We start from the raw sequence: 27,527 nt of genomic DNA on the forward strand, positions 1-27,527 counted from the left end.
TTACTGGACAAAGACGTGCCTTTATTCAAAAGTGCGCCCTCCCTGTTTGGGCGGAAGTACTGCAGGGCACTGCCCTTTTTGTTCACAACCTTAACACTATCCTGCAACTTTGTATTGGAAACAAAATCTACTCAAGATGATTAGTCCTTACCGTTTTAGAGGTACCCTCCTCAAACACAGCTAGAGCACATTCAAAAGCTTGATAATTGTATATGAGCAAGTTAAACCTTGAATATAATTTTATGCGAGTGTGTATGGAGAATTGTATAAAATTCACCCTATGCTGTCCCATTCTGACGCGGAGATTATAATTCATGCGTTTGTTACCTCCTGCCCCGATTACTGTAATGCACTACTCTCCGGTCTCCCGAAGTCCAAAATCAAGAGCCTTCAGCTGGTACAACATGCTGCAGCGATGATTTTACTAAGACATTTTTACACATCACCCTTATGTTCCTGCTTAGCCTTTGCTCTGAAAATGCTGATCTCTTAGTGATCCCAAGAGCCAAGAAGAAATTCAGCAGGGCTTTCTCCATTCAAGGCCTGGTGTTGTGAAACTCTTACCCCGGAGATTCGATTTGCAACCTCAGTGGATCTACTTAGATCTAGGCTTAAATCACACTTCTATTCCAGAGCAACAGAATCCATCTTGATATTTTTTTTTTAAAAAATTAACTTTCACAAAATGGAAAATCGAATCCAATCAGTTAACGTAAAAAGACTCACTTCAAAATAAATCAGCAATAAATTAAAATACCTGTATCGAGTCAATATTTTTGGCGTTTTTCAAAGGGACAGTGTGTCATATTGATCACTTGATTTCACTTTGTGCATAGCAGGGTTCTCTAAACGCTTAAACCATCTGATATGCATTTCAAAAATAGCAACTTAGTTAGATGGCTTGCTAAATAGCTAAAAATATAGCTTGATAGTTAGCTAGAAAGGTTAACAGGTCCACAATAAGAGAGCTAAATAACTAGCTAGGAGTAAAATGCCCCCAGGTCGGATGGAAAGCGAATAACAAAGCAGGCTAAAATTAAGAGTGACAACTAGCAAAATATAACAGTATCGAGATAGCATGTGATATATGTAAAATGCCTGCTAAATAGCTATAAAAAGTAGGTGGGTAGCTAGCTACAAAGCTAAGGAGATAGCCAGATGGCTAGCTGAAAAAATATGCTATTTTTGCTTATTCACTTCATAAAGCGCATGAACTGTCATTTCCAAGAAAGTCAGATATATATGAATAATCGTTCTCTTAATTGCTTAAAACAATGATTAATACTTAATATTTATTTTTACCATGGAATGGAATTTAGCCACTTCCAGATAAATGATTAAAAATGGGATTAAATAGACTGAGCCAACGAAAAACCATTTTTACTAGAAATTCACAATGACCCAGCGCTGGTGTTTGAGAACAAGTCCTTAGGTGCCAACCAGAGAGAACAAATTACAAACTTCATGACCTAAAAGCAACATGTTTCTTTTGTTTGCTGACCAGCATTTCATGAAGGGGAAATATTAAGAGTAGGAATGCAAAAAAAAAAAAAAAAAAAAAAAAAAAAAAAAGAAGAGAATACAAAAGGCAAAATGTATAAAGTTTAGAGAGCCACCAGTAGAAACAAAACAAAATGAGTCACCTACTTCTAGTGAGCCCCATCTGGCGTCAAAAAGATACATTTCTTGACCTCCAGTGTTAAAAAAATCCAATCGATAGTTGTGTAATTAACCAATTCAACCAAAGGCACTAAATCATACACACTGCCTCTCTATGGGCATAAACGCGGTAGTTTGTGAGTTGCCTGAGTGAATTCATAGCAAATGTAAACCAAATCAGTCGTTAATAGTCTTTGAACCAAAAACGATAAATATCGCTACAAGACTGCCCTCTATTGGATGAAGAGTGTATAACATTGAATAAAAACACCTTTGTCGACTATAGACCGAATTACCCTTCAGATAAACGGACGAAAGTTCTTTCTTAATAACGTTTATTAGCAAACCAAAAACTCAGACAAGAACGCCGTACTGCTTGAGCACGTTAGTGTACTTGGCGATTTTGCTCTCGACGTTCTTGGTGGCCAATTTGGTGAACCTGATGGTTCTCTTTTTCTTGTTGTAATAATCCTTCGACTTCAGTTTCCTCTTCTCTTCCAGCGTGGCTGTGATGGCCTGGTACTTCCAGCCCACCTCGTGCGCCAAACGGCCCAGGAGGGCAAACTGAAAAAGAAATTCGGGCCGCGTTTCAACTCTGGAACGACAGGAAGCTTCGCGCGCCAAAGCAGATTCGGGGTTCGACTCAGAAGTCAGATCCGTATAATAAGTGGGTGTTCATCAATTCGTTATCAGATTTCAAATCATCACCGTCGGTTTATCGAGTCTTTAATGTTGAGAGAACGCGTCTCACCTTGCGAGTGGGCTTCAGGCGAACAACTTTGAGAGCCGCTGGGACCACCATGCGCTTTTTCTGAAAAAGGAGAGGCAAAAAAAAAAAAAAACTCAGACCAAGAATTTCCAAGGGGTTCTTATAACAATGGGACAAGAGCGTCTCAGACAGTGTTTTTATATCAAACCTCAGTCATTCAAGGCAAGGTAAGGTAAGGTAGAAGCATCATCGACAAGGGAAAGAACAATATAAGGTGGTGCGGAAGTGTCACCTTATCGTAGGGTGGGGGGATGCCGTCGAACACCTTCAGTCTGTCCAGAGCAGCCTGACCTCTCTTGGTTTTGTGGGGCAGCATGCCTATTGGGCACAGTTGGATGATTATAGTACAGCTCATCACCACGTAATCCATGGCCCTTTTTCTATGGTTGGTGTCAAGTGTAAAAAAAGAGGCGAGCCACTTTTAAAACAAAAGTGGAATAAGAAAGCTCGATGCGGTTGAGAAAACGATTGGAACGCCTTTTCTGTGTCCACTTTTTACCAAGGAGGAAGTCGCCCAACTCTTCCAAAAGTGAAATTATTTTTATTTACCTTTATAACAGAGCCTCAAAGGGCTTCACAGACAACAGAATGTCAACGCCTCATGTGTAGCTTTGTTTTTCAGTACTATGCTTCATCATTCTGCCTGCTTTGTAACGCTATAGAGCACATTTTATCAAACGTTTATTTTTCAATTTCAAAACAATACAGGTTACTTAGAAAGCCTTAAACATAGCACTTCTCCATCCGGGCCCCAGTGCTGTGGAATGCTCTTCCCCCTGAGATTCGATCTGCAATCTCAGTAGAATTTTTTTTTTAAATCTAAGCTTAAAACACTTCTATAGCATACGAATTAATATTTTTTGTTGATAAAATGTTCATTATTTGCCATCGTGTAGGTTTTAGATGAGGGGATGGTGTCATAGTGGTCTGTAGTTTGCAATAGTCTGATCTGTGCACCTCTACGAGACCGTGATTAAGGGTTATACAAATAAACATGACTTGACTTAAAAAACAAATTCAAATTACTAAAAATCGTTTTTAAGTAAGGCAGCACATGTACAACTAGAATTAAAAGTATTGCAACTTTATAGGAAACGTGACCACAAACATGTTTTACAGTTTACATCAATTTCACTTTTTATTCATCACTTTCTTTTGCTTTTGAAGCCTTATTTTATTCACTTTCGCTCGGCCTTTAGGAAAAAAAAAACTTTAAAAATGTTACAGCATTGCATGAAGGAAGTGTCATTAAATGCTCATGACTAGGAATTTCCATCCTACGTACAACAGTTTGATTCCAAATAAAGCCTGTCTATTGGAATTTGTGTCTAAAGGTACTACTGTATTTTGGACCCAGTATAGCCTTTCTCACCTCTAACCGTCCTCCAGAAAATCCTGCTGGGAGCTCTAAAGTGGTACGGTCCACGAGAGGGATTGGTGTTCATCCTCTTGCGCAGGAAAGCCAAGTACTTCACTGCAATATCATATAAAAGTCAAGAGCATACTCAAGCATTTAAAGATTCTTTAGGTGGAATATATGCGTCTCAGATGGTAGTGCATGTAAAGTATTCTCATTGTCATGCAACACTCAAAATAAAGTTAGTATATCTTCCTTGACACGTTTTAAACTATTTACTAAGCATAACGTTTCATCTTTAAACGTTGTATGGCAAAATAACAAAATCTACTTACGTTTGTTGCGGTAGAAATTGCCGGATATGTTGATACCTTCACATCTGACCACCACAACTCTGTGTCCTACAAAAATAAATGGCCGATTAAATACCAGCAAGTAATGGATAATAAACCTATTTTGTATTAGAAATATTTTGTCTCAGATGGTAGTGCATGTGAGTCTTTTCATGGTAAACTCAACATCTGTCAATCAACATGGACAAAACAAAGGACACATCTGAATCTCATTCACTGCCAGTGACGTCTATAGACGGAAGTTTAAGCGAAGGCCAGACTTGGGGGAAACGTGTACCAATAGTGGTTATTTCTTAGCATACCATTTATGAACGTGGGAATCCAAACAAAACTTTCAAATCGATTTCAAGCTGCAACCACAAAAGAATGATTAAAAAAAGCAGTTTTCTATCCTGTAAGAGAACAGAGTCTCAAACATCAAGGGATGCAAATTCAAATACACGAGCGTCATTTTTGTTACATGTGGGTTCACAGTAATTAACTTCCCCATCTATAAACTAAATGACAAATGTTTATCTCAATTTGTTACTATTTGACAGTTGTGAGAGTCGGGGCTTTCAAGGGAATTAAAGATAGTCGAGGGTGTACAGATTATATCGATGTAGTTTATGACGCCAAGGCATAAAATTGCGGCAAACACTGGGATCTGATGTCAATGTTACGTTTTTTTTAATAAAATGTGGCACCATGTCACAAATCCCCAAATTTTCCCCATAACCAGTCTTTGAAACCCTATCTAGACTTAAATTAGGCAGAGCAAGTTAGTTGTATCTTACAATTTTACTTGTAATCCTAAACAGATGCCACCTTATAAGTAAAGACCCCCCAGAAAACCAGGTAACACAATGAAGGGACAAGACGGCTCTTAAGGCACAACAGGGGTTACAATGCATGAGTTTCCATTAAGCATTAGGCTACGGTTAATTATGACATTTACTAATTGATGTTTGACGATTTTCACACTCGAGTTTCGGCAATGTGGAGCTACACACCTCGAGGACACCTCACTACAAATAAGGGAAAATAAATGACTCCTGGAAGCCTATATTGCAGTCGATCGCAGTAAAAGAATCAAATCTATTAACGTCTATAGCAGAGAATTGTCGTGAATGAGTTAAATGACGCTGATTGTCAAAGTTGAGAACATACCCAGCAAGGTCTGCTTGGCAACGATGGCCGCCAGCCGACCAAGCAGATGGCCCCTGCCATCTAATAGCAGAACCTGCAAAAATTAAATTGGAAAAGTAAGGCAATAAAATATAAAAATGAGCACATGGCATTATCGGAAGTCGCGCGTCGCAACCAAAATTACAACATAATAATTGATACAATTCTGCAGTTGACAAATTAAGGACGTTCTTAAACAATGATTAGAAAATGTTGGCAGAAAACAATGGTTTTACTTTTAATAGAACAAGGAAGAATGCTAGCTAGCAGCACGCTAACTAGCAGGGCTGCCATGATGGAATTCGTGTCCCATTCGAGACGCTAGATGACAGAAACCAAATTTAAAGCACGGTTACATCATAAGGTAACCCGAATTTCTATTATCGTTGATAGTCAAACATTTAAAGTGTTTTAGATATAAAATTGAGGCGAAACTAGCGCGGATAAGTAATTTAAAAGGGAAAGATGATCCCCGTCGTAACCCACCTTATTGAAGCGGTCCGCCATAACGTGCGAAAAGAAAGATACGCGGGGTCGCCCGTGGTAGAACACACGGATGGCGGATGTGACGTCTCCGAAAACTCTATTTGGAATTGTGGTGTAAATGTTACAGCGCCGTCTGTGGCAACATGCGCAAAGGACACTAAAGGGTAAAAGGCACTTCATTTTCACATTATTTTGATTTTACTTTGTAATCATATTCCTCATCGGTCGAATTTTATAGCACTGATAAGACAACAAAATTCAACTCAAAGTGCTGGATAAAAATATTGAATTTACAGTCATAATAGCCACGTCCTCTTGTTTTCCCACCCAACAACCCGGAAGTAAAAACCAAATCTCCGATAAAATGCGACTTGACTTGCTTACGTTCTTTTTAGGGAAATTAATTAAAATAATTAAAAATATTATTTAACAAACTGATTCCAATGGAAGTTAATTTGACACATGTATCAAATAACCTTGGTTATAAGTATCGTTTTTTCTTTTATTCAACTAAATAAGAATTATAGGAGAATTTTTAAGTGATATTGGATCATTATATATAAACTAAACATAGTAGCATTTGTGAAACTCATTATATGCACAACAACGACTCTAACGTTGTGTTATGATTTTAAATGTCAGCAATTTTGTGTAAACTCCCTTTTTTAAGACTTCGCTCTTGTTCCAAAAACGCATGCAATCTAATTGTAGACTTGTTCTCTACCCATACCTGCCAACACCACTTTTTCGTATTCAAACAACGCAATCTTGATCCAAGACTTATTTTTATATGAAGCCGATTTATTTTGAAGCAAGACCGAGTCATTGTGCGTTGAAGGATTTTATATGATTAAATACAAGTTACATTTATCAAGTGCAAGGAAGATTTTCACTGAGTGAGCTTCAGGTTACGCCGTTCCAAATGCGGAATGTTTTGGCTGGGGAATTTTGATAACAGGACTCTGATGGAGAAGGCCAAACGCACAAGGACAGACATCGCGATGCGGGGATTATAATTTACGCGTTTGTTACCTCCCGTCTCGATTACTGTAATGCACTACTCTCCGGTCTTCCGATGACCAGATTCAAGAGTCTTCAGCTGGTACAAAATGCCGCAGCGAGGCTTTTAACTAGGACAAAAAAGTCCCATCACATCACGCCGATTTTGGCTAACCTGCATTGGCTCCCTGTTAGCCTAAGATGTGATTTCAAGGTTCTCTTATTATCATACAAAATCATACATGGACTTTCCCCCTCATATCTTTCAGATCTGATTTCCCTCTATGTTCTGGCCCGAAGCCTTCGTTCTGAGAGCGCCGGTCTTCTGGTGATCCCAAGAGCTAAGAAGTGTTCCGCTGGTTCGAGAGCGTTCTCCATCCGGGCACCGGTGTTGTGGAATGCTCTTCCCCCTGAGATCCGATCTGCAACCTGAGTGGGAATGTTTAAATCTAAGCTTAAAACTTACTTCTACTCTATAGCATATGAATAACCTAAACTGCTCATGTGTAATAACCTGTGAAGCCCTTTGAGACTCTTTGTGGTTAAGGGCTAAACAAATAAAAATGACTTGACTTGACTCCGAGATAGTGGGGCCACGTGGGTTTTTTTCCCCTGGCGCGCCCATAGGAGGAGCTGGCACATCAGCTTGTGGAAAAAACGTGGGCAGAGAAAGAACTTCAGAAGATCGAGAGAGGAGGCTTGACGGAGACTCGAGAGACACTAATTCGGCTCATTCAATGGAGTTCACTTAGTAAGATTATTGAAGACATTAAATCTGCCCCCGTGTGGAAATGCCAGTCTCTTGTCCATCTTTTCACATCAAGAAACAAGCACGCATTGTTAGGGGAATGCAGGTTGTGTTTGGTTAATAATAATAATAATAATTTCCTTGTATTGTCATTCTGTGTAACAATGTACACAGAACGAAATGTCGATTGCACCTGACCCGTTGTAGCGAGCCGATGCAGCCGCAGCCAACAGAGGGCGCCGCCGACCACTTTTAAGATAACTAAATCGAACAATTTGGTAAACGGTACATATTTTAACATATAATTCCTAACAGCGTGAATAAACCATTTCAACGATCGCATTAGATTTCTGTTTTGGTAAATGTTTTCCATTTCTGTTTTTTTAATATTCTGCAGACAGAGTACGCAATAAAATCTACCTCCGTGATACCAAAAGCTTGGCATGTATGCTTACTTCTTAGTCAAATCTGTCCTCATAGCGATGGAGAACAAGCACTAAGAAGTGACAACATTTTCATGGAGGATATTCATCACACAAATTCATCTTTATTTCATGCATATCAAGTGCAAGGAAACACATTCAACTTTGTGAACCGTTGCAATTGCTTTAAATGACAATTCACCACACAATCATGGCCGGCAAGCAAGGCAATTCTGCGCTGAAACGGTGAGCAGCAGAAAAAGACGTCGATTTTTCAAACGAGAGGATATATATTCTTTCAGATGCGATATAGCGTATCTGAGATGAAAGTCGTCCCGATTAGTCGTCATGCTTCAATTTTCTGATCTTTCCCTTGTGACGGTCGATTTCCCGCTGCATGCGCTCGATCTCTTTTTTGTGGTGGTCGATTTCTTCTTGGTGGTGTTGCTTCAGTGCAGCCAATTGCTCTTGCTCCTTGCGCCTTTTGGGCAGATTAAAAAAAATAAAATAAAAAGGTCATTTTTCCGTACAGAAATAAATTGTAATGAACCACCGTAAAATAAAAGCCTATTTTGCAGTTGGGATGCTTTAATTCTTAATCATTAAGCAACACAGCCCAGAAAATCATCGACGCTCTCTGCCCAGTCTGAAGGACATTGCCGTCTAGCGGTACCCCAGCCCTTCTCTAGCCCTCTTTGGCCTCATGCCTTCTGGCAGACGCTAAAGAAAAAGCCTGACAATTATTTCAATACTGGGAGGCCGCTCATGGGTAAAAATGAAACCTAACCAAAGTCGAAATCACCCATGCATTTTTTTTTTGACCCAGAAAATAACTCAAAGTTTTGGTGCGCATTATATACGAGGTTTTACGGTATTTTTGCAACGATGGCTCTTTTAAGAAATATTGCTGACCAAAATCGCAAATTCATTGGATGCTACAGGGATCGAACCCAGGTGGCGGCGGTGACAGCCCCGAAATGTAACCACTAGACAACCGATAACGGTATGGACACGTACGAAAAGGCATTCGGTTTTAAAACATAATAACACTTTTATACTTCACAGTACCAGGGACCAATGTTAGAGAAGGGAGAAAACAAAGTCGCCCTGAAAGATATGAATAAATGCAACAAAGCACGACAAGGGCAGCAACACTTTGTTGTATCTGAGGATGAATCCGACTTTGAAGGATATTAAATAAATACATTGTATGATTAATGTTGGTATTGTGTTCATAGTTTGTTGTCAATACATGATTTATAGAATGGCTACACCTTTTCAACATTTGTCACTCACAATGCTTAGTTTGAGCTAAGGAAAGGTGAAAGAAAATTTTATAAAGATTTTCAAAATACACAAACAAATATAGTACCTGTAAAGAGTCTTTGAAAACACGGGTTCTAACAACTAATGCCACTTTCTGGCTACACAATAAATCACAGATGAAATAATGGAGAGCATAATAATTATGACTGAATAAATAAATAGCTCACAAAGTCAATTCAATATGACTATATCAAAATAAGTTAGTTAATTACTACCACATAAGGGAATAAATCATAAATTACTGAAATAATAACGAGGTTATGAATAAGGAAATCATGACTGTATATGCAGTGACACATTTAATTATTACAATAATATTAATGACTGGGTAATTCTAAATCTAGCATTGGCTTTAAGTAGGCCAAGCCAGGGAAAAAAAACAAAAAAGAGTTGGAAAGTGTGTTATTTCATAAACCGGGACACTTGACACCACATTAGAGCCCTCTTCAAACTGCTGGGTCAAAAAATAAATCATTGTAGGGTGAAAATAACTTCACAGAAGGAGAACAACACTTACTTAAAGTACATCTCCTCCTCAGCCGCCTGTTTCTTTCCCATGGCTCCGCCGGCCTCTCGGATGGAGCCGCCGGCTCCGCCACCCTTGCCTGCGCCCTTACCCAGCTCGCCCAGCTGCAATGGAAGGACATAAACCAGTGAAAAAATGTTGACTAGCGACTAAGTAAGAAACATAATGAACAAGTCTTTTCTTAAACCCAATCCTATGGTAGACAAATGTTCTTTTAAATGTCAGGTGTAAGACTTCTGGTTAAACTTTGACATCTAGTCTAAATTTAGAAGTCTACAAACGTTCACTTTTAGACCTGTTGGACAAATTTTAGTATAAGTGACTAGGCACGGCAGATGAGTGGTTAGCGTGTATGTGGCACAGTTCTGAGGTCATGGGATCAACTCCAGCTACCAGCCTTCCGGTGCGGAGTTTGCATGTTCTCCCCGTACTTGCGTGGGTTTCCTCTGGTCACCTCCCACATTCCAAAAACAAGCATGTCAGGTTAATTGGCCGGTCCAAATTATCCCTAGGTGTGAATGAGGGAGTGGGTTGTCTGTCTCTGTGTACCCCTGCTCATTGCCCGAAGATAGCTGGGATGGGCTCCAGCACCCCCGCGACCCTACTGAGGATAAGCGGTGCAGTTAATGGATGGATGGACGGACGGACTTTTTACCTCTAGTATATAATTAGACTTGGACTAAAGATAGATGGGTGCCACCAGGCTTTACTTTCCCAAGACACACCACAGGTAATGGTGCCCCATACGACTCTAGTGGTTAAGGGATCCAACCAACCTAAATGTAGACGTAGAGTGTGAGGTCACTGGTTCGATTCCCGGCTCCTCTGAGTTAAAGGTCGCAAGGTCCTTTGGCAAGACACTGAACTATAATTTCCCCGATAACGCTTTTCATGGCTGTTGTTGCCATCGGTGTGTAAGTGTGTGAATGGGTAAGTGTGAAGCATATTGTAAAGCGCTTTGGGAGGTCTTCAGTGACTTGATAAGCGCTATATAAATGAAGACCATTCACCATATATAGCCCTAGTAGTAGACCATTAGATGGCAGTGCATCAGCTAATACAAAAGAAAACAAGTACCAAGAGCACAGCGTAGCAGCAAGACGCAAAACAAATATGGCGGCGACCTCTAAGTCCGGATACCAATATGTGACAGAAATACACATTTTTCGACCTATGTTTTTTATAGAAATTAACATTGGCAAGATATGTATTTATGCCTAGTATTCAAATCAATGTTGTTGTTTTTTACTGAATCAATTTTTTTGTACCACCTAACTACTACACACTGTCCCTTTAAGATGATGTTTATCCCCCCAAAAATGATCCAAAGTCCCACCCAACCAAAAAACGGTTAAAAAAACATGTTAAATGACTCCGAGGGCCCCGTCCACACAAGAATTTTTAATTCGGTTGAAAATTCAAATTTGAAAAAGTGTCTTAAAAGGGGAAGGGATGACATTAGATTGGCTAAATTTGTACCAAAATAGATGAAGTAAACACTACAACGACTGGTTTGGCACTCATTTCAGTCAATGTTGAATGGACTGAACACAATCCAATTCCAGATATCTCCTTTTGAGCTAAATTAGATCTAAAAATGGACCCAAGAACAATTCAAATTCGTAAAAGACGACTAGTCCAGGGTTGAGTTTTCACATATGTATCTGAGTCAACTTTAACAGCTAAGAAGAATACTTCATTGTCATTCCACGAAGTAACCAAAAAGGTTCATAATCAGGATTTCATGAAAATCATTATTGGTATTGTTTATTCTGTTTGTGCTTGTTGTGATTTTTTTCATGCTGTGGCTCAAGAATGTTTGATAATTGAATACACCCAAAATGAAGAAAATTGTGGTTTTATTTAATACATTTGCTATAAATTAAACAACAGCTAAACATCCTTACAAAAAGTCATCATCACAGTTAAAAAAAAAATTAATCGGCTGCTCTCTGCCCAGTCTAGAGGACATTGTGGGCTACCACAGCAGGTCCAGCAACATTCTTTGACCTGCTGCCTAAAGTATAGTCATATTTATATACATATTTTTATTTCTTTACTCTTATTTTTGCACAATGTTGCTGCTAGTGTCAGTGCGGGGCGGCAGTAGCTCAGGAGGTAGAGCGCTCGTCTTGGGATCAAGGGATCCCAGTTCGAATCCCGGCTCGTCCGTGTTACATGTCAAAGTGTCCTTGGGTAAGACACTGAACCCCTAATACCCCCAATAAGCAGGTTAGTGTCTAACATGGCTGCAATACAAGTCCGCTATTGGGAAATGTGGAGCACATTGTAAAGCGCTTGGGGAAGTCATTGACTTGAAAAGCGCTATAGAAATGCAGATCATTTTATTTTTATTTAATTTCATTGCAATATATCATGATGCACTAACAATATAGGACAGTCTACACGCACTACCTTGTAAATATTGCCTATTCATCATATTATTAGTGTTTCATATGAGTGTTTTAGTACATGTTTACCCTGGGGTGCCATGTCTAATCTCATTGTGAACAATGTAGACTTCGTTGTAATCAATGTCAATAAATACAATTCTTTACAATAGATATCCCACGAGTGCAAGCTGTACAATTTAAAATTCTAAACAAATAACGTGCGAAGTAGGTTGTTTTTAAAATCAAATGCGTCATTATATTTATGCAAATAACGTTTGTTTAGGAAGCTGTCAAACATGGCTTCCAACTTTTGAAGCTAATGTACACAGGTTGGAAATGGCAACACATAAGTGATAATTAGCTGAGATTAATGTTTATCTTTTAATTAAGGCAATTTCGATTGTTTAAATTACCTGGTCAGAGGCCATTCTCTGCTGCAAATTGAGCAAAGTGCGAATGTTAGGCCTCAAGAATCTCGCCATTGCTGCTAGCTAATTAGCACAATGACAGCAGCGACGTTTCCTCAGTTTGCCCTTGCCCGTCAATACAGACAGAGGGCGGCGCCATTAGCACCAGTCGGAGGGGTGGGCACCAAGTTGAAGGTTCTCTTCCGGAGGGTGGAGAAAATATTACCAAAGGTGGTGTTATTTTGGATATGAAACGAAGTAGATTACACAATATAGTGTGTAAAATATTCAATATATGCAAAGTGGGACGTCGACGTAACATAAAAGCACCCCCATTCAGCCTAATGGAACGTCTCAGAAGAAAGCATGAAACAGCGATTTTTGTTTGCAGGTAAACAAAACAAATTTTCCCCCCTCGCTATTTTTCAACAAGTGAAATATATGTGTAGACTAAATAATAACACTAAAAAAAATATTAGAGGGAAAAAAGACACGCCTTGGTTATTTTATTTTTTTGCGTCCTGGAGATAAAATAATAATAATAACAATAATGATGATAATAAAAATAATAATAATAAAATATAATCAAAAAGTCGTTTTAATTTATCCCTTTTGGGAATTTTGTGGGGATTGTAGAATTACATGATGTAATTAATGACTATACAAATAAACACGATTTATTTTGACCGTGTTTGTTAAAGTGACGTCACAAATCGTTCATTTTCTTCGCACATACAGTTTATTAATGTCAAAAGTTGTGAGCAAAATACCTAAATGTGTTTATTTTAAATATTGTACAAACAGTACATGTTTAATTACTTATCATAAGATTTTACAAAGTGCAAACAATGCTTCTGTATGGAAACCTAAGAGTGCCAAATCAAAATAATTTAAAAACAAATTGTGAAACGCTAAAAAGTTCTATTATCTTTTTTAAATAGGCTGTTATTATTGTGTAGTTAAGTACTTATAATTTTTGGAACTCAATCCTTTTTATTTAGGTTTTATCACTTATACTGATACTATGTTTGTAGACAATAGACATATCATGGTTTGGCAAAAATGACCATGTGTAACAATGAAATGTTTTTAGTTCATGAAGTCATTTTTTAATTTTAGTGAGGTGCCCTTAGGCTTCATAAATAAAAACAAAATGGAATATATGAGAAAAAAAATACAATGCTTTATTTACCGGTACTTTTCCACTCACCCGGGTTACGTCATCACACCGCGCCCCACTTTCTGAGCATGCAATAGGTTTACACACGTTTACTTTGATCAAAAACATTTATTTTTTTGTAAAACAGCCTGCATCCTCCTAAATATGATACGTTTATTTCATTTTCTAAATTTGGACACCTGCTAAGGAGATTTCATAGGATGGACTATGTGTGTGTGAATGGGTAAGTGTGAAGTACATTGTAAAGCGCTTTGGGAGATCTTCATCGACTTGAAAAGCGCTATATAAATGCAGAACATTTAACATTTGTTTTGACTATTACATCACGGTCATTATTGGCCAATCCTCGAGCTGTCCATTGATTTCCATACTCCTGAGGGCTGATGTTTTTGTAACCTTGAAAATGTAATCTAGAGCTCAGGGAGTGCTTTGAAATGGGTTGGAATTCCTTTTCTGAAAGCTTCACTCCCTGTCCTCCTTGCAAATTCAAAGTCCATTGATGTATTCTCTCTTTGAAAGACTACAAGAGTAAAACAAGTTTATTTTTTCCCCCAGGGAATAAAAACACACGCAATGCCCGAAATAATTTTATTCAGCAGAGGAAGTACCTTATCTATTTGTAATTTGTTTTAACTAGGATCCTATGAACCTCCCCATTAAAGTACCTTCAAAAGAAATCACCTGGCAGCATTGACCAAAGGGGCTCATTCCAGTCCCCCAAAAAGAATAGACTAATATCACTCATAAACGTTTTTTAAACAAACCTGTACACTCGTAACAATTCTGTGACAGGTACATTGGACCCCAGTCGGCCTACAGGCGTGAGAAGACTCATTCCCTCTTTCAAAATAAAGTCCCAAGGCTACAAATTAAAAAGTCAACACTTCTGTCTCTCTACCAGGGTCAAGTATACAAACATGAGGCACATCATGAAAACGTTCACGATCTAGAGCAATCAATTTAGAAAGTAACTGGTTCAAATATTGTTTGGGTCCGGAAACAACATGAATCGTGTGGCTTGTGTGTGCTTTTAGCTCCACGTGACGTCTTATCTCATTGGACAAACATTGCCCAGACTAGGGTGGTCCTTACATGGAGAATAGGGAGAATTTACAAAAGGATTATTTTGCCAAAATGGTGTGTAACCATGAGAACACACAGAAGAGCCCCGAGGCCAATTTGGCCTGGTAACATAAGCATGCAAAGCTGAGTTTTAGAGAAAAAAAAATAAAGGTACATTTGGGTTCAGACGACTCACATATGGTGTAGAACAAAACAAAAACAAAAAAAGAATGTCACCTTTGCGTGGTACACTGTATTTGAATATCATATTTGATGTATTACTAATTGTAATGAACAGGCCGGATTGAAAAGTAAGGGGACAAGGAAAGCGATGGTCTGGCTCATCGGCCAGCTGAACAGATGATGGAAAAGCACCTGTCCTCCTTGAGGGAAGTTCTGAGTCGGTTCTTTTACTTTCACAAGACAAGAAGATGGTCAAGGAGGCAGCAAGCCTATTGGTGAAGATGTTCTTGTTTTGGGAGAGGGACACAAGATCTCCAGAAAGGCTGAAGAGGCACACCTCCTTCCCTTTCCTCATTGTATTCACACTCGCCATAATTTTCACTTGGCCTTGGGGAACCTCTTAAATATATCCGAAACTTCGCAAGATGTGTTATTGTCCTTGTTTCACAGCATACTTTGTCCTTTGCTCTTCGAAATATTCATTTAGGAAATTCTCCCTATGAAGAATGACCACCCTATAGACTACTTTACCAGAATAAGGACCACCCTAGCCCGCATGTATGTCAAGATCCTTGTTATTTATGCTGCCTTACGCTGATTTTAAAACAGAAAAACGATTCATTAAACGAATTTTCATAAAACAAGATAAAACAAGAACAGGGGGGGCGTCACAGCGCCAGCAGGGGTCTCCGGAGGCCTTTCGGAGGAGGCAGCGCTCGCCGCTCCCCCTCTCGGCCCCGTCAGTCTTGCTTGACGTTGCCCAGTGCCCTGAGGCGCTCCAGCAGGGGGGGATGCGAGTAGTGCCACATGGAAAAAAGGCGGTCGGCCACGGGGAAGCCGAGGTTGTCCTTGTTCAGCTTGATGAGCGAGGAGTAGAGCTCGGCGGCTTTGCCCATGTTGCGCGCGAAAGCGTCAGCCTGGAACTCGAACCTGCGGCTCAGGACCGTCAGGCAGAAGGACAGGAGCTGCGAGAAAAGGACAGCTACGTTTGCAATAATGGCATTTCTTAACGGTTTATGTCGGATTTTCTGGTGAAAATCACAATCGGTTAGCTGTACAGTAGAGCCCCGGGATAAGACGTTTTCACTTTAGGGTTTGGAAAAAGAAATTTTTTATCCAGCCCAGCCTTATGGCTTTCTCTCCCGCCTACTATACGCCACCAACTAATTTAAAACAGCGACAGACTGCTGTCACTGTCTTGTACCACGGACAGACTGAAGAGATCTTTTCTTCCTCATGCCATGAGGCTCTTTAACTCCACCCGGCGGAGTAAAGGCCCACATTAAACCACACCCCCTACATTGCATGTTACCGTACTTTTATTGCAGTGTGTATTTTATGTTGCACTATCTAGATACTCTATAGAACACGCTACAGTGGGTATTAGCACGTCACATTGGGTATTTGTATATTGTATTCCTTTTGCTTTATTATTGTATTGTTCTCAGCGAAGGGATGCTGCTGGAAATGTGAATTTCCCTGCGGGGATGAATAAAGAATCTATCTATCTAAAACCAAAAGTCATGTTTATTTTACATAACCCTTAATCACAAAGATACCAAAAGGGCTGCACAGACCTCTTAAAATATTCAAACTTTGCGGTGTTCTTATGTATGTTGAGCTACATCCCGAAGATTCTTGTCTGCTTTTGGTTTGCATCAGGCATCATTAAAATGTAGAATTGCCTTTGGCTGAACTACCCCCCACGATAACTTATCATTCAAATTCAGAATCTTGTGTATTTTTTAAAGACTTTGAGAGTCAGCGATACACCTTTGTATTTCTTTGTACTGCGTTTATTCGCTATGGATCCCAAGGCTTGTGAAAGGAGAAGCAAAAACATGATAACCACGGAGATGAAGCTTGCGATGATCAAGAAATACAAAGAGGGCACACGATTGGTTAAGTTGCATGGCTGTTACCAATCGACAATAGGGGCTATTGCTAAAAATAAGGGGGCAATTAAAGCAAGAAAATCTTCTCAAGCTTTAAAAATCCTTGCAAAATGATGTTTTAAAATCGGCTTCATCTTTCCGTCTCCTTCCTTCTACATCCACCTGCTACTCCACTGGACCAGCTCAAGGCACGTCGCACCATTTTTCCTTTACAAGTATATTTATTTATCATGTTAATTAATTAGACTACATGCAACTACTACTTACTGTATACCGTTATGTTGTTTTTGTCTGGGGTACCAGTGGTTTGGAGCTAGATACCCCATTAGAGGAATTTCACTTTACAATCCTCACCTCAAAATGGATTAATCTTGTATCCCGGGGGTCTACTGTAATGTGTTTGTAGGCAATAACTGTGACTTTAAAGTATTTCCTAATGATCACCTCGTTATATGGAGAAAAGATGAACTGGAAAATAATCATCAATCCGATGAGAGTAGGCTGGCTGTCGTGGAAGCCAAACGCCACAAACAACTCCTTGCGTCCAATAAGGGCGGCGAACAGGGAGAAACAAAGGAAGGAATTTATCTGAAAGAGGAAAACAGAACCAAAAACCGGTTCATGAAAGACATTTCTCACTAAAAAATGTAGCAAAGACAAAAAAAAAATCTGTGAAAAAAGCTACCTGACTGATGACGATGTTTTTGACCGTGTGACCAAGCTTCCAGTGACCCAACTCGTGTCCCAAAACGGCGAGGATCTCTTGGTTGTTGCAACCTTGTTTCTTGTGCTGATAAAAATGGGATATTTTGCTTGATGACTCAGAATAGGATTTACTATAGAGACGCTCCCCTACTTACGGACATCAGAGGTACGAAAAACGGTAGCTGTTGAAAAATACTTTATCGAGGATAACATTTTATGAAATGTTTATTTTTTACTACAAAACAATACAGGTTAGTTATACTAGCCTTAGATATGCCGTAAATTCCGGACTATAAGTCGCTAATTTTTCCCCTAACTTTCAACCCTGCGGCTTATTCAGTGATGCGGACAATTTATGTAATTTTTCCAACGGCCGCCAGCGGCGCTCGAGTGTTGCTACCATTAACTGCCCTGTCACAGGCACGGTTTGGGATGAAAGTTATATTATTATTATTATTAAAGCTTTAAAAACTCTCGATGTACCGTCTCTCTTTGTAAATACGTGTAACCCATGTATAATATGTATTTGCAACTGTATATTTTTGTAATGTATTTATTTGTATTTATTTTAGACACTTATTCTGATATGTTTTGCACGGGTGAATGAAAAAAGAGGGGCGGAACAGACGCTGGGTGATGGGTTTAAGGGGGACTGCTAAAGGTGAGGGACAGACAAAAAGAGGGGGTAAAAAGTTGGTTAAAGAAAAACGAGTTGCGTGAGTAAATGTGTTCATCTGATATATTTTTCCCACCCTTACCTTTGGAAATATACACTTTTTTCCTTGGATTACTTTCAACGGGACCCGGACTTTGCAGGTCTGCATCAAACCTTAAGTACCGGTATCATTCTTCGTTCGGCTGTGATTTTTGGAGTGTGGACTTTAATGAAGGACATTTAGTTTCAATCGTGGGACTTGAAGTCGGGTTTGGGTTAATTTTGTGTTTGTGTTACATTTTTTTAATGTGGGCGCATGCGGCTTATTTACAGGTACGGCTTGTGTATGTACAAAATCGGTTTTCCTCTTAAAATGTGGTGGGTGCGGCTCTATAGTCCGGAATTTACGGTACTTATATAAACCTTAAACATACAGAATTTAGCACTGAAGCAATTTAGGAATAAATTCAACTTTTCGAACGATCGCCCGTTTTTACTAAATATCAAAAAACCCTATTAAAATGTGACATTTCAAGACTTTCAAACATTGGATTTAAGACATACTAATGCCTTTTAATGCTTTATTTTTTTAGAATAATGAATTCAATGCCTTCTTAAGACTTTTCAAGGACCCGCAGGAACCTCGACTCGGGCTGTTTTCAAAGAATATAATATCAAGAGGGAATGCCAGATGAAACATATTGACTACAAAAAGATAACTGGAAAAGACCACTGTGAAAAGGTGAAGCAACTGGAAGCTGTTTTAAAGGAACAGCAGCGCTTTTGCACCACACCCTGCGAGTCAAATGAAAATGCAACAAAGACTGTTCAAAGAATGCAAGGCTGAGTTTTTCGCCCTCACACTTATTCATCTTAGCAAATCTGGCCCACTTTCTGAAAAGTTTAGACACCCGTGACCTAAATCGCCCCTCTATGGTTTATTAAAATGTTATTTAAAACAGAGGTCACAAACGTGGTGCCCAAAAGCACCAGGTAGCCACTCACAGATCACTTCTGAAAGTACCTCAGCAGTCATGGGGCATTGTGATTTTCAAAGAAATTGTATTTCTAACTGAAATTATGTTTTATTGGTCGACTGAGCCCATTTACTCTGGGGAGGAATAATAGTGTTTTATCGCACTTCTGCCAAAAATAGTTAAAAAATTAAGGAGAAGTTTTATTTTCTTTTTCACGTGCCAGCGTCAATATGCTCCGAACCTTTGCTTTGCCTTTAGATTTGGCGTGATCGCCGTCATTTTCCGCTGGCTCAGGCTTGGCCTCGCCATCTTTGTTGAGAGGAGAATAGTCCTCCAGCAGCGTGTCGAAGAGCACAATGCGCTTGTTCTTGAAGAAGCCGTAGAAATACGCGTTGCTGTGTGAGGAACGTTTGGAACCTGGAAACAAGATCAAGTCTTACAAACAAAAACATACACTTCAGCTCTGTTGTGGTTAACGGACCTTCAACGACATAAACCTTAGTCAGCGGGAAACTTATGCTGTTGGCCATGGCCTCGATCTCAGTCTTCAGCTCCCCTTCTGGCAAAGGTGTGAATTTATCAAAAATGGGAGCTATGTAATCCGCGTAGACGGTAACTAGGACCTGAGAACGGGAACACGGAGGCTCAAATTTACAACTTGTATTCTCAGCTGTGTATATGTGGATGCGCTTTCTCACCAGGGAAACGACAAAGGTGAAGAGCCAGGCGTAGATGAAGAAGTAGTCACCCCCGATCTTAATGATGTAGAGCAGCAGCGAGGTGAGAGGCAGCAGGATGCACTGGGTCACGGCAAACTTCTTCACGGCGTCTTTGAGGAAGAACCCCAGCGTCTAAGATCAAAACATTTATTTATGAGACACCATAAAACGACAGCCTGCGGTCACAGTCTTGTTCCACGGACAGACTGAGATCATTTCTCCCTCATGCCATGAGGCTCTTTAACTCCACCTGGGGGAGTAAAAGCCCACATCAAACCCCGACCTCACATTTGCATATTACCCTATTTTTATTATAGTGTGTATTTTTCTTAACACTATTTAAATGCTCTTTATTAACACATTATATTGGGTATTTTTGTATTCTATATCTTTTATTTTATTTTTTAACAGGCGGATACTGCTGGAAGTGAGAATTTCCCAACAGGGATAAATAAAGTACCGTATTTTCCGCACTATAAGGCGCACCTTCAATGAATGATATATTTTAAGACTTTTTCCATACATAAGGTGCACCGCATTATAAGGCGCTATAAGTGCATGCTGGTTTAAGATCAGGTAATTGTGCAATTTTGTAATTGTAATCCTGTGCAGTCCTTCGAGACGTTTTTGTGATTAAGGGCATCATAAATAAATGTGACTTAACTTGACTTGGCTACAGTAGAGGATGTAGTTACTTTATGCAACCATTAGATGGAGCCGCGCTAAAGGGAATGTCAACAAAACAGTCAGATAGGTCAGTCAAACTTTATTAATAGATAACAAACAAGCTTTCCACAATCTTCATTCACTCCCAAAATGAATAAACAGCTGTTTTATTATTTTCTCTGAGGTAAAGCATTTTCGTGACACATCTTTGAACAACAGCAAGGCATAACATTTTACTTTTCCTCCATTTAGTCAACACGCAAGAAAACGTCTGATACTGTTATGGTAAATTAAACGTTAGTGCAATCGCAATATAGTGACACTCGTAATGTGCAAAAACAACAAGTGCAAAACAATAACAATAAAGCAATAACATAATAACTGTAAAATGTAAACACACACCGAGTAGGACCACCTCTGAATTCTTTAATGTTAAGTTCCCGTGTCAGCGCTGTTGCCTTCATTCGAATAGTTATTGTACTGACACTTCTACTTGCTGCTCTTTGTTCAACAACCCACTGTTCAAGTGTGTCCTCTAACTGTGGCCATCTCGCTTTTATTGCCACGGAAACTTTGTTTAGTCTTCCTTACTTGGCACAGCTTATCCTCATGCTTCCTCCACTTGTTGCTGCTCTATTTCCGTGTATTACTGCGTGACTGATCACCTTGAGTTTAAACTCTGCGTTGTAAGCGTGTCTCTTAATAGGAGCCATTTCAGGGTCTTTATACAAACGCACAAATACAAGAGAATCATTGTTTAATATTTCCCAGTATGCACAGCGCACTTCTTCTACGTGAAAAATTGAGTCGGTGGCTGCTTATCTTATTGCGAGACCTTGCAATTCAATATTGATCCATATATAAGGCGCACCGGATTATAAGGCGCATAGTCAGCTTTTTATTTTTAAAAAATCAGATTTTATGTGCGCCTTATAGTGCAGAAAATACGGTATCTATCTATCTATCTATCTATCCATCCATCCATCCATCACAGGTTCCACATTTGTGATGCTGCCCAGTTGATCCAGTTTTAAGTCAATTATTTCGACAATGACAGTAGGCTTTAATATTACGTTTTACCACTAAGTGGTGTTATAGTGTTGCATATTATTTGTATAGCCCTTAATCACGAGAGTCTCAAAGGGCTGCACAGATCAAAGACTATTGCAAACTATTATTACAGACTATTATGACACATTCTATTTATTTTATTTTATTATTATTTTATTTTCAACACAAGGATCCTGCTGGAAGTGTGAATTTCCCTACGGGGATGAATAAAGTATCTATCTATCTATCTATTACACTGTGAAAGAGGACGTCACAAAACAAGTGAACAGTACGGTAGACCCCCGAGACACAATGTTTTTTTGCGATGTGTAATGTTTTTTCGGCACCTCACAAGGCAATTTTCGTGCCCAAAAAAACGCAAAATTAAAACTTTGCAGTGTTTGTGCGTCTTTAAGGGCTCTGTCTGCTTTTGGTCGACGTCATATAAAGTGCTTGTTTGCCATTTGCATCACTGCCTTATAAAGATGACGTTATGCTATGGGCTAAACTAACTCCCACTATGCCTTGCTTTCTCATTTCAGAAGCTCGTGAGCTTCGTAGAGTCTTTTAAAGTGAGTGCAATACAATACTGTATGAAAAAAGCAAAAACATGATAAGCATTGTGATAATCAAGAAATACAAATAACACATGCGAAGAGCTACCCTCACCAAGTTTCATGGCCATAACCAACTGACAATAAGGACTATTAATAAAAATAGGGAGGCAATTAAAGCATTGGGAGTTTTAAAATCAGTTTCATTTTAAATCCGGCATCACAATACCCCCCCCTGCAGCCACCTGCTACTCCACTGAACCAGCTCAAGTTAAGTCACACAAAAAATAAAATATCATTTTTCCTTACCACGTATATGTATTTACAGAGTTATTCAATAATAAAAACAAGTATTACACATTCTGTGCTACTTACTATGTTGGTTAGTTGGATCTCTTAACCACTAGGGCCGTAGGGGCACCATTCCCTGTGGTGTGTGTTAGGCAAGTACAGCCTGGTGGCGCCTATCCCTTTCCAGGCCAACATATGAACCGGGAAATGTGCTAACCACTGCACTACGGAAACATGTACCAATTTGTTATTTTAATGTTTTTATTTCGAGTACCGGGAGTTCGGAAAGCATAAGCAATCAGTTAGTCGATTTTGCGATCCCCACCTCAGAACGGTTTCGTGTCGTATCGGTGAGGTCTACTGTATTTTGCTTCCAAGGTTTTCTATATCATTATTTATTAAATTGTCAAAGATATGGAAACAAAAAATGTTTCCTCTCCCCTTTCAAACAAGAAGATTACCTGCTGGTTAAAGCCGTGCTTCTCCTCGATGACAAACGTGTTGTATAAACTCCACGGTAGGCCGGTGAAAGCGGTGAATAGGCTGGCCAGAGTCAAAAACATGAGCGACTGTGTGATCTCGTACTCCGGGCCAAATCCAAGGACTTTAATAGCTGCGCCAGCGATCCCCCACAGAAAAGGAATTCCACCCAAGACCAAGATCAGCTTTCATTGGAACAGCATAGAATAAAAGCAGAGGCAGAAATAACGATTAAAAAACCTGATCATCACAATTAAACCAAAGTGTAGTATCAAGACTTACCGTTCCTTCTGTCTCTGAATACAAACCGGACCAAAACCCGAAGTTGCTTTTGTCCAGCTGATAAAGTCTGGACTTCTCAAATGTTTCTGAATCAATAATCTTTTCTAGCTCTCGTGGCACAGATGTTGTTGACTGGTATATACTTCGCTGTGAATAAAAGGAGAAAAGGCTCAAATGACGAGAAATATCCCTAAAATGATAGATACATTACAGGAGAGGCGCTCTCTCAAAAGGACCAAGAAATAATGATATTGTGTCAACAACAAAATGCAAAACATCTCATTATTTTTCAATGCATTGAAGATTATTTGTACAGTAGACCCCATGAAACAACAACCCAACTTTACGTTTCTTGGACCCTATCGACAACATTTGCTCCATTATACACTTTAGAGACTCTTATGTGGTCAATACATATATTGCGAGTCAGCAATGCAATGCTGTTTTTGTATTGTATTCCTTATGGGTCCCTAGACTAGAGGTAAGATTTATGGCCCGAGCCCGAACCCGAACCCGAACCCGAGGCAATTTCGGGCCGGGTCGGGCCCTGAAATGTCAGTCATACGGTCGGGTCGGGTCGGGTTCGGTCCTGCTTTTTTTTTTTTTTTTTTTTTTTTTTTTTTTTTTTTTTAAATTAATTAATAATGTGTTAAATGTTCATTAAAAATATATACTTAAACCATGTATGGATACTAGACCAAGGAATACTTGTTATAAAATAAATAATTTGGATAAAACGGAGAAGGAGCTGTAATCGCTATTTTTCCGACTCCTATGGAAATTCCTCCCCCCCTCCGATTTTAAATGAAAAAAACAACAATTTGTTTACACCGCGGGATCCAATGCAACCAGGGTTTCATTCACAATAAAAAAGACATTACATACGGATATTATAGTAAATCAAATAAACATTATTTGTGTACAATTAGTTGTGGTTGCGGAAATCATAGCGTACAGTGACGTTGGTGACTTTTCCATCCGCGTTAAAAAAACGCATTTTGTAAAATACGATCGCGCTTTATTGTTTAAATAAACGCGATCTCCCAATGATTATAATTAGCTCGCTTTATTTTGTTTTAAAGCGTATTATATAGAATACGATCGCTTTTGTCGGAAGCGTACATTGACGTTGGTGAGATTTTCATCCGCGTTAAAAAACGCAATCTGTAGAATACGATCGCGCTTTATTGTTTAAATAAACGCGTTATATAGACTAGGATCTCCCAATGATTATAATTAGCTCGCTTTATTGTTTTAATAAGCGTTTTATATAGAATACGATCAGGGGGGGGGGGGATTTGCATAGGAGTCGGCACAACACGTCAACATCCCCTCTCAATGAAAGTGCTGCGCTAAAATCTTAAAGGCGTACGACTACTGCTGCTGTGGATTATGGCCCAATGATCAAGTCGTCAAAATGACGGACGCCTTTAAATGTTTTCGCTACCTCAAAAAAAAAAACCGTCAAGGACAGATTGCAGTGCAGACACAGAAATATAAAAGATGTAAATGTTTATACAGTTTTATTTAACTTAGGCCTAGATGTTGTAACAAAAGGCAGAGTTTAATTTGTTATCATAAATCACCCCTCCTTATAAATAAAATATGTAATTTCGGGCCCCCTCGGGCCGGGCCAGCAAATCCAGTTAATTAGTCGGGCCGGGTCCGGGTCGGGTTTAATACCCCCCGGGCCTGCGTCGGGTTCGGGTGCTTTTTTTGGGCCCGATCTTACCTCTACCCTAGACTAATTGGTGAAGCAAAACATGATAGCCATGGAAACAATGCTTCTGATCATCAAGGAATACAAAGAAGGCCAACAAATCGCTACCCCTCGCTAAATTGCATGACAGTATAATTGCATATTACCGAATCTTAGTGCAATATGTATTCTGTGTAGCACTATTTAGATATTCTATATAACACGCTACAGTGGGCATTTGCACGTCACACTGGGTATTTGTATGTTGTATTCTTTTTGCTTTGTTATTGTATTGTTCTCAGCTCAGGGATGCTGCTGGAAATGTAAATTTCCTTCAGGGGATGAATAAAGTATCTATCTATCTATCTAGTAACCAAATGAGATTAAGGACTACAAAATTTTCCAGGTGCATGACAAGCCTCGCAAAGGAAGGTTTTCAGTTTCATTTTTGGTCTCCACAGCGTCACCTGCATCCACCCGCAATTGAACTCTACCAGCTCAAGTCACGCTATTTAATAATATACTGCAAACGTATTACACATTCTTTGTAAATCATATTTATTTAAATTGTTTTATCTGTGGAAGTGGGCGTTCAAAATGCACTGGCTACGCACTAACGTGTTTCTATCACACTCCACTTTACGGTCGACACTTCAAAACAGGTTTACGTCGTATAGCGGGGTCTACTGTACATTCTTTAATTACACCGGAATCTAACAAAAGAAAAAATACAATTCAAGGACAGTCTACAATAAAAGATATTTAAAATTTTACTACCTGGGAACAGATGAATAAACTGGTTTAAAACAATAGATTTAAGGGGGGGGGGGGGGGGGGGGGGGGCATGATTAGTCATTGATATCTCGCACAAGAACTTACCTGTCTACGAGCAAGGTAGCCCTCCCACAGATACACCGTCCACGTGAATCCCAAAACAGCATAAAATATCTGCTTTTCCACGGGGAGCTCGCTGATGAATTCGAGCATATTTGCTCAATGCTTTGACTGTAAAGGAGTTAAGGGATATTTCCACTAGCTTAACAGGCTAACAGCTCTTAGCCTCGATAGCAGCTGACACGTAAACTTAACCCACAAAGTGGAGGAATACTTTAATCGATGGGAAGCTTTAACAAACGTCAAATTACCTCAAAGGCGATTTTAAAAACGCACCGAATTTGGTTATTTTTAAGCTTCCATTGTAAATAATGACACTTCATTCATGGTTTGAATGGTTGATCCGACGGCATAAAGGTCCGGAAAGAAATAACTCTTGTCGCGCTGGTTCCGCATCTGTTGTGGTAAACAAGAACAAAAATACTTATCTGTGTACTAGTAACTGGTTACTAGCCTGCAGGTAAATTACCAACTTTTACATAATGAATTTAAAAAAAGAATGATAAACGCAGTGTTTATTTGCAAAATATTAGTTGCTCTTGTACAGTGGTTCTCATTTAGTGGTCCAGGCTGTGTCACCTGGGGGAGTTTATTTTTTAATAAACTGTCATAGAATAAAGGTAAGTTGCACCTCCGCTGCACTGGGAAACTCACTTGAGGGGGCCGTGAGAGGTTTTCTTCTTCTTAGGTGGGGCATGAAAAAAATGAGAAGCCCTGCTCTAGTATTACATACTTCACATGGCCCACCAGTGATCGAGTGCCCCCCAAAATATCAGTTTTTATGGAGGGGAAAAAGACAGTTTCAATGGTAATCAATGTTCAAAATAAGCTGTCGTGAAATATGTATGTACTATGCTTTATAATCTATCAATATTTTTAAGTTAAAATTGACACATACTGTATTTGATCCGGAAACATGTGACATGTATACTTTTATATTGTTTTAACTTATTTCATAGTTTCATGTGTTAAAAAAGGTATTTGGAAAATTTATTTATTCATGAATGCATTATTCTACAATGTTCATTTTACAGGTATTTCAAAATGCAGTTTTACGGGAGTGACACAGGCTGTCAATCAAACAAAGAAGGCGTGACTTGACCAATGACCAGAATTTTTTTTTTAATTAAAAAAGAAAAAAAAACGATTTTCATGTCAACAAATAGATTTCAAGTTTGATTAGACTTTGATCGCTAGCAGGATTCGTTCATCCGGAAAACAACTCCCTAAAATGACTTATTTTGACATAAAAATAAACTTTGTTAAAAAAAGATTTGCCTATTAAAATGAACCCATAGAAAGAAATCATCATGAAACTTATGTACTTATATTCAAAAACCTCTGCAATATTTTTGATAGCCATTAGTTATTTTAAAGAGTAGGTGCATACTCTATTTCATAATGTGAAATGACACTTTTGAATATGAATATTGCCTGTTTAGCAAATGTTAGTTCAAAAAATATCTTAAATTTATTGAATTTTGGCACTCTTGGGCTTCCATACACACATTTTCCCCTGCTCTAGATCATAAATCCCTTTAAGATTTACCACTGAGAAACACTACCCTAATTTTTTTGCATGGCTCAAAATAAATGTCCATAATCTTTGAATTTATACACAAT

General features: G+C 39.0%; 3 protein-coding genes and 2 non-coding genes across 5 annotated transcripts; all 5 read right to left on the reverse strand.

Annotated features, from left to right (window-relative positions):
- Nucleotides 1-1,977: 1,977 nt before the first annotated feature.
- Nucleotides 1,978-5,923, reverse strand: rpl13a (ribosomal protein L13a). The gene is made up of 7 exons (XM_088354128.1): nt 5,792-5,923; nt 5,288-5,360; nt 4,121-4,186; nt 3,801-3,902; nt 2,661-2,746; nt 2,411-2,470; nt 1,978-2,223 (listed from the first exon to the last, which is right to left on the reverse strand). The coding sequence occupies exons 1-7, from the start codon at nt 5,810-5,812 to the stop codon at nt 2,014-2,016; spliced, it is 618 nt and encodes a 205-aa protein (XP_088210254.1). The 5' UTR covers nt 5,813-5,923; the 3' UTR covers nt 1,978-2,013.
- LOC148352054 (small nucleolar RNA Z195/SNORD33/SNORD32 family) lies at nt 3,967-4,049 on the reverse strand. Its single transcript, XR_015852980.1, has one exon. It is a non-coding gene; the product is annotated as a small nucleolar RNA Z195/SNORD33/SNORD32 family (small nucleolar RNA).
- On the reverse strand, nt 4,257-4,327 carry LOC148352055 (small nucleolar RNA Z195/SNORD33/SNORD32 family). The gene has a single exon (XR_015852981.1). It is a non-coding gene; the product is annotated as a small nucleolar RNA Z195/SNORD33/SNORD32 family (small nucleolar RNA).
- Nucleotides 5,924-8,065: 2,142 nt separating the features above from the next.
- On the reverse strand, nt 8,066-12,788 carry atp5if1b (ATP synthase inhibitory factor subunit 1b). Its single transcript, XM_088354129.1, has 3 exons — nt 12,619-12,788; nt 9,804-9,916; nt 8,066-8,441 (listed from the first exon to the last, which is right to left on the reverse strand). Exons 1-3 carry the CDS (start codon nt 12,685-12,687, stop codon nt 8,300-8,302), a joined length of 324 nt encoding a protein of 107 aa, XP_088210255.1. The 5' UTR covers nt 12,688-12,788; the 3' UTR covers nt 8,066-8,299.
- Nucleotides 12,789-14,366: 1,578 nt separating this feature from the next.
- zmpste24 (zinc metallopeptidase, STE24 homolog) lies at nt 14,367-26,288 on the reverse strand. Its single transcript, XM_088354645.1, has 9 exons — nt 25,890-26,288; nt 23,312-23,458; nt 23,011-23,214; nt 19,968-20,120; nt 19,751-19,892; nt 19,511-19,686; nt 17,618-17,722; nt 17,377-17,520; nt 14,367-16,002 (listed from the first exon to the last, which is right to left on the reverse strand). Exons 1-9 carry the CDS (start codon nt 25,995-25,997, stop codon nt 15,778-15,780), a joined length of 1,404 nt encoding a protein of 467 aa, XP_088210771.1. The 5' UTR covers nt 25,998-26,288; the 3' UTR covers nt 14,367-15,777.
- Nucleotides 26,289-27,527: the final 1,239 nt, after the last annotated feature.

The sequence above is a fragment of the Urocampus carinirostris genome, chromosome 15, assembly GCF_059441175.1.
Source record: "Urocampus carinirostris isolate Australia breed hairy pipefish chromosome 15, RoL_Ucar_1.0, whole genome shotgun sequence".
Classification (NCBI taxonomy): Eukaryota; Metazoa; Chordata; class Actinopteri; order Syngnathiformes; family Syngnathidae; genus Urocampus; species Urocampus carinirostris.